The sequence below is a fragment of the Phaethon aethereus genome, assembly GCF_964289735.1.
Source record: "Phaethon aethereus genome assembly, chromosome: 11".
Classification (NCBI taxonomy): Eukaryota; Metazoa; Chordata; class Aves; order Phaethontiformes; family Phaethontidae; genus Phaethon; species Phaethon aethereus.
In genome coordinates, this window is record NC_138587.1 from 19069673 (window position 1) to 19077197 (window position 7525).

Genomic DNA, 7525 nt, shown 5'->3' on the forward strand with positions numbered 1-7525 from the left:
GTCCCACCTTCTGCATTAGCAGGTAACGTGAGCAGAGGCTAATGCAAAGCTCTGTGTTTTCTTCAGCGGGAAGAAGAGAAGGCTCTGACTGCAGGTCGTGGCAGGTAAGGAAGTACGAACCAGCTGTTCAGTCACCTCTAGGGGCAGACATGGGGCTGCTGTAATGTTAAGCCAATACATGTTTTCCCTTATTTAAAAGAAAATATTTCAAGGCTTAATCTTTTTTTCTGGGTAACACTCTGCACTGCGGAAACTTCCCTGAGCCAAAGCAGGAGGGGGATACATGGTATTGGAACCCCAGTTCTCCTTGACTCCTCTCTGTGGCCCAAGCACCATTATTCCTAGCTCAGCGGCAGGGAGTCACATAGCCAGACGCAGACACCCGCTGCCTCTAGCTGTGTGAATTCCCCTCTGTCTGTTGGCAGCCCTCATTCAGGGTATTCAGCCACTTCATCAGTTAAGATGTAATCAGCCAAATGTTCACCATTTCACTCTTTAAAGCTAGTGAATTCCCCATGCTTCAACATCACCCTGGGTGCACATTTATCAGCAGTCCACATGCCACAAGGGGCATAAGCCCATGGTATGTGTTTTCCCTGGCGTGCCCCAGATTACCACTCAGCTAGGGGAGTGAGCAAAGCTGTGGTCACTGTGCAGAGGGGCTCATTCATCGCTTTCCTTGGGGTCTGGTGGCACAAAGCCAATGGGGAAGCTCTCTGAAACATGCACCTCTTCTTCTTCCCTGACCCAGAGAATGCACACATGTGCTCTGACAAGTTAATCTACAACAAAGCAGGCACTGTTCCTAAGCTCGTAGCTTGGTAGATGGTGTCAGTCAGCACCAGCCCATAAACTGGAGCTCAGGACCTTTTAGCGGTAACAGACACACCAAAAAGTCACCACTGCCCTCACAAAGGGTTTGCTTCCCAAAGTGATGACAGTTCCCAGTGCTTGTGCCCATCTGTAACACAAACCAACGGGGTGACCAGCTCAGTGGATCGGCCATGCTTGCGGGAAGTCACTGGTTTGTTGGCTTCATCCTCCCCAGTCTCAGCATGATCCCAGAGCAGGGGCAGGTATTGTTCATGCATTGATGGCATTGGCAACGTCTGTGAACACAAGACGGCTGGGTCTCTGGAGGGCTCCTTGACTTGTCAGCAGAATCTGCATTGAAGCAGTGAAAGATGAGACCCAGCAAATCTGCCTTTGCTCAGGTACGTGTGCTTAGGCACAGGCTGCACAGTATTGGAGCTAAGTTCCACCCCTTACTAAGGGGAGGCTGGCTGACTAACATGGCATTAACAAGGCTGTGACAGAAAAATACAACAGGCCAGAGAGCACATCAGCACATCCATGCCGGTTTAAAATCCCCACATCACTGGATTACTGGGTCTTGCTATTTATATATACACAAGGCAGCCTTAAAAGACTTGTAACATCAAGAAGGCCTGGAAACATGCCATAGACTGAACTTTGGCTTGTTGTTTTAGACTCTCCCTCTCTTGCTATGTTGAAGATACGTTGCTATTCATGCTGAAAACAGGCCTTTAAACTTGCATACATTCCAAGCAGAGGTATCTGTGCATTAGCAAGCTCTGGAGGGATCTGAGGTATCCTGCTGGCTGATCCCTATATAGGAAGGATCTGCTTTTACTGTGCTAAGTTTAACTCTGGCCTTGTCGTTTCCCCCCCTTTACTACTTGAAGGGAAGTCCTCTATGTGCACCAATAGAGGGATCTGATGTTTTCCCAGTATACGCTATTCAGAGAACAAAATCCTTTGCTTTTATACAACAGTATTTCTTGCTTTCCCAAACCAGTGTATGGAATAGGTTGACTATCTTTCATATTCCAATGCACACATCTCCTTTGTGCTCTTTAGCAGGTTGGGAAGCATGTCTAAAGGTAAATATTTTATAATTACAGTTGTATTTATTATCTTCTCTTTTCCTTTCTGCCCACATCAAGCTTGCTACAGATTATCTGAAGGTGTAAAGTGTGTGGGAACTGAGAATTGTTTGGGAGAACTCCTGCTCCTGGAACTGGAAAAGCAAGGGAAGACACCAGCAACACAGAGCAGCTGGAGAGGAATTCATGAAAGGAGAGATGTCTACTCTAAGGGGAGGCTGCATCACTGGCTACAAGACATACCTGTTCCAACCATTCCTGCTGGCTTTGTCTTTCAGAAAGGCTTTTTGTGCAGTGGTGGTGACAAAGGAAACAGAAAACACTGTGAAGCTGGCTGCAAACAATGGTAAGAAGCCCTTCTTCCCTATTTCTCCTACCTCTTGGTACACCGGGGAAGCAGACAGCCTCTTGTCAGACCTGTCTGGACCATTAACCAAAAACAACTGTCCAAGCTGTCAAGCTCTTTCCTAACTCACAAATCTAGTAAGTCAGTGGTCTCTGAGGACCTTACAATTCTCAGCATGCTGCATGCCTTTGAACACTCAGAAGTGGTCAAAGCAAAGCCTTCTTCCCCTCTCCCCAAATTCAGAGAACTCTCCTCCCTTTTCTCTTTCTGAGCCACGCCTGCTCTGTGCCCAGCAAGGTTGGCCTGGAGGTGCTGACAAGATCACACGTGCCATGCCAGAACAGTGTGCAGGCGTTCTGCCTGCGTTCTTCAGGGCTTGCAGCACAGTCAACTGTTCACGCTTTCCCTCAGCAAGACCTTGTTCCACACTTGCATCCTTAGGCAAAGCAGGGATACCTTAAAACTGAGTGGAAATTATTTACTTTTCAGGGCCAGGGTAAAGGAGCCTCAGTGCTTTGTGGGCATTGAAGCCCCATCTCCCAAAAATGGCATTCATCCTACTGGTCCCTTGTAGTGCCGTGAGTGATAAACTGTAGCAAACTCACCCTTCATTACTGAAGTTGTCCTTTTCTGTCTCGTAGTTGAGTAGAGCCAGCATTTTGCCTCCCCAGGCTCTTTGCCCTAGTTGCCTGACTCTTCATCCTAGGCATTCCAAAATGCTCAAGCCCCCTATCTCTAGGGCTGGCAGAGATGGGGGAAGTCCTCCTGAGGTCTTACAGGGTTTCCTTACCCTACAACCTGTCCTGGTTTTGGCTGGGATAGAGTTAATTTTTTTCCTAGTAGCTGGTACAGTGCTGTGTTTGGATTTAGTATGAGAATAATGCTGATAACACACTGAGGTTTTAGTTGTTGCTAAGTAGTGCTTACACTAGTCAAGGATTTCAGCTTCTCATGCCCTGCCAGCAAGAAGCTGGGAGGGAGGAGGCACAGCCAGGACAGCTGACCCAAACTGGCCAACAGGATATTCCATACCATATTGATGTCATGCTCAATACATAAGCTGGGGGGTGTTGGCCGGGTGCGCTGTGGCTCGGGAACTGGCTGGGCATGTGGGTGGTGAGCAATTGCATCATTGCTTTTGTATATTCTTTTGTCGTTGTTATTAACATTTTCTCTTCCCTTGCTGTCCTGTTAAACTGTCTTTATCTTAACCCACAAGTTTTACCTTTCTTCCCCGATTCTCCTCCCCATCCCCCTGAGGACAAGGAGTGAGCCAACAGCTGCCAGCCGGGGTTAAGCCACGACAAACACTACAAAAGCTCTTTGTAACAAAAGCAGTGCAGGTACTAGTGGTTGTAGTCACAGACTTGCTGGCTCCTGCTGCCTACCTTGCTCTGCAATGCCTGGGAAGATGCTGCATCTCGCCCATGTTCCAGCAGCTCCTGCTCCAGTTCATCCTGTTCCTCGGTGGGATCAAAGTTGTACATGGGCATGAGCTGGTGCCGTAGCTTCTCCAACCTGCCCGTGGGAGGGGAGGGAAAGGGTTGGTTGAGAGGGACAGATGCTCAGGCTGCCCTCCCCACTCCACTGCTGAGGCTTTCTGCAGGCTGTTTCTCCTGTTGCACAGGGATTCAGCTCTTGTTGCTGCTTGCTGGGTCATGTCCCATCCTGCAAGGATGAGGATAAGAACCTACTACCCACAGCTGGCAGGAGTGGAAGATACCCAGAGTGCAGTTACAGGGATTAATTGCCATCACTAATCTATGTTGGCAGGCATTATGCACAGAGGAATCAGGGATTTAAGTTCCTGCAGACCTTAAAAGATTACGCTTTATGTGGTGGACAAAAGAGACAGGGGAACATAGTGGCTGGGCATTTCGCGACTTCTCCCCCCATCCCTCTGCCCACAACGGCCAGTCCTGCCATGTCACACTATGTCTGCTAGCAGAAGTCCACTCCTAAGTCACTTAGGCTCCAGCAGCCTAAAAGTAGTACTTTAACTCTGGGGTTGAAGTACATGAAAATAAATAGAAAATAATAAATAGATTCTTGTAGGAGGCAGCTGCCTGTGGATAGACTGTTCTTCGTCTTGTAGTCTCACTTGCTCCAAGTGACAAAGCTATAAAGTATTACCCCAAGAGGTCTCCCTAAATAGTGGGCAGCTCAGAGCCAGAGGATGGATGGGTGGGTGAGCATGCTCCTGTGAAAACAGCCCTGCCTTAGGCTAGAGCTGAGTTTTGGGGGGTGGGAAGGGAAACACACAAGCAGTTACTGGCAGCGTCACCACAAATAGCTATTTTGGCAAGTGTTTAGGATGACACATTCCCCCCCTGCCTCTATATGGGTTTGCCAACACAACCATTATCTCCAGCAGCACTATGTTCACAGGCTAAGCACTAGCTGCTCCTGTAGCAGTACCTAGATCTGGGCTTCAGGGGCTGGCTTGGAAATTTTACAGCAGGCAGCAGCACTTCTTGGACCCAGAAAGTCCATGGCCAGGCCAGGCCTGCCACAAGGGCTCAGGCAGGGAGGAGGTACAACATCTAATGGATCTTCACCAGTGTCTCTGCTGTCAGAGACAGAAGAATCAAGACGTGTGTCTCCCTGCATGCTGCTCTTCTGTTTTCAGCCAGAAGCTTAACAAAGAAATTAGGACACTAAGTCTTGGGCTAGAAAGCTGCGTTATGCTGCTGCCAGTTGCTGTGACTGCAGCTAAAGAGAACTTCAGCCTTGCAAGGCCAGTGTCATTGGCGTGGACTGTGGAAAACATAGGGATCTGGGAATGGCTGAAATGTGAGATCCGCACCTCTCATGACAGAGTTCCCAGCTTCTTTATACACTCATAACCCCTTTCTCTGTTTTAGTGCATCTAATAGATGAAGCATGAAGAGTTTGTGGGTTCCCTAGCCTTCTCCTGCTTAACCATGCTTTCCTTTCCAAAGCTGCAGTGGAGTCTTCGAAGCTCTGGTGTTAGAAGGTGGGCCAGCAGCAGGAATGCAGTGTCCCTTCCCCTGCCTCATTCACATGCAGCCGACTCCCTGCAGGCTTGTTCTCAGGCAGCCATCCCTTACACCCTTCCCCATCTCCCTGTCTCCTTCCTAGCTCTCTCTGGATTTTGAAGCACCGAGTTCCCTTCAGCCAACAAGAGATACTACTCACCTCTTCCTCTTCCTGATGTATAGAACCTGAAGGAGAAAGGAAACCATCATTACAACAGTCCCAATAGGATGGGGAACAGCTGAGAAGAGAAATTTTGGGCACAGGGCACACAGACAGAGGTAGAGTAGGTCTGGTGTCACTGCGCACCAAAGCAAGGGGAAGGGAGAAGTGACAACCGAAAACGAAATTTCATATGCATCAGTGTAAGCTCGGTAGCACATCACATCTGATACCAAGTACTCGAGTGGCCTGTTACTAGGTGTGTTAGTAGTAGGAGGAGTATTAGGTGTATTATTATTAGGTGTAGCTCAGCACAGTTCTGGTGGCTGCAGGACATATGTTGCACTTTAGGAGTGGATGAAGAACCTTCCCTTTATGGTTTTCATCTGTAGATTTCCTACAGCGTAGAAGTGCTGTTACCCCCTCCCCAGTATAAAGGGAAGAAGCAGAGAGGGCATGCTCAGTGACTTGCCTCGTGTCAGCCAGTAAGCGTGGCTGCGCTGGGAAGAAAGTGAGGCTTTTGGCCTCCAGAGTCTTGTGTTCTGAGAACTATGAACGCTGGATGGTGCTCTTGGGAACTTATGACCATTTCCAGGATAATGTTTCCACGTTCTTTTAGGGGCTTTTGGAAAAACTCCTCGTTGGGCCTGCAATGAAATTTTGCAGTAGTCCCTTTCTGTAGGCTCCTCTGATGGTTGTATTAGCAAAGCTCTTCCTCATACGAGGAATGGGAGCTTGCTCCTACCTTCTGTTCTCTGTTGGCAGGTAAACAATCTGGTTATATATCAAAAGAACTGCAGCACTTGCATTGCCCGTGTCAGGCCCAGAACTATAGTTTCTGAAAGCATCACCTACAGCATTAATGGCAAGGTTCATTATGCAGCAAATCCTCAAGGACTTTGCTGATACCTAGCAAGCAGAACCTTGGAAATGCAGTCCAGAAAGACTCTAGCTAAAATGGATTCGGGCTGCTTTAATTCAAAAAGGCATGTCCATGAGTTAGGTTAACATAGTTTCAACAGTCTGGATGAACTTTCTTGTGGGCGCCCCTGTGTTGACAAGGTTTAAACTGATGCAGCTCTTCTACTTAATAAATCAGAATAGAATCTGCTTTGTGTTTTTTTAACTGAGCTTCCTATTGCTATTAAAAGTAAATACTGATACTACATGTGGCTTCCTCTAGGCCTGCTGAGCATCCCGCTTGGACTAGACCTCAGGGAGACTGCAGAAATATTGGAGCACTGGATAAAGGCCTTAAAAAGAAAGTGATCTCGGGAACTATCAGTTCCTAGCGGTTCTGGGTGAGCCTTCAGTACAATGCAAATAAATTATTCAACCCAAATCAGTCCTAGAGCACCTCTGCCACCCTCCACCCTCAACAGACAGAGAAATATTTAGCAGGGCTATCTTACCATAGCTACAGCCAACCCAATCACAGTAATGATCCCAAAGGACAGCAGCATTGTGCTCATGCCGGGTCCAGTGCTGGCCACATCTGGGATTTTCGTGCTGTTGAAACTGGTAGTCTCAGGGCTTATGGTAGCTGTTTCTGGTACAGTCACATCCAGAGTTGCCCCTGGGTCTGGCTTGGCCACGGTGGTGCTGCTGTGATACAAGTTGTGCACAGAGGGTGAGCTGTAACTCATCCTGCCAGCTCTTGGTAGCTCCTTTTACCAAGCTGTTGTCCTCACCCATCAGCTACAGAAGGTGAGAGCTGCGCTTCATATTGAGAACCCTCACGTGAGACCTATCCTGTAGCATCATCGCTGATGGTTTTTCTTCATAGGAACCACGCCAGTTTCTGCCTAGGAAAGAATGAGAACAAATGAATAGTGCAGAGCTCTTGGAGACAGGCACAACCTTTTCCAAAGCTTCCCAATTCACTAGCACAATTTTTTGAGAGTAGCCCACAGATGCCCACTGTGTACTGAGCCCCCAAAGTCATGCCTGATTCACCTGAAGTCAGCGGTATGCTCTCCCCTTGCTGCTTCAGCTCTGCCTCCTTGCAGGCACTTGGTAGATCTATGTGGGGACAACCTCAGAATCCCTGTCTTTGGTCTGCTCCAGGCTGAGCCAGGTGGCCTCTATCTGCCCTGGGAGATACAGCATTTTA

General features: G+C 48.3%; 1 protein-coding gene across 1 annotated transcript; it reads right to left on the reverse strand.

Moving 5' to 3' along the window:
* Positions 1 to 1083: 1083 nt before the first annotated feature.
* On the reverse strand, positions 1084 to 7058 carry LOC309408785 (uncharacterized protein C3orf18 homolog; the record flags this gene model as incomplete). Its single annotated transcript, XM_082004732.1, has 4 exons — positions 1084 to 1164; positions 3642 to 3771; positions 5413 to 5438; positions 6825 to 7058. The coding sequence occupies 4 exons, from the start codon at positions 7056 to 7058 to the stop codon at positions 1084 to 1086; spliced, it is 471 nt and encodes a 156-aa protein (XP_081860858.1).
* Between the last annotated feature and the right edge of the window lie 467 nt (positions 7059 to 7525).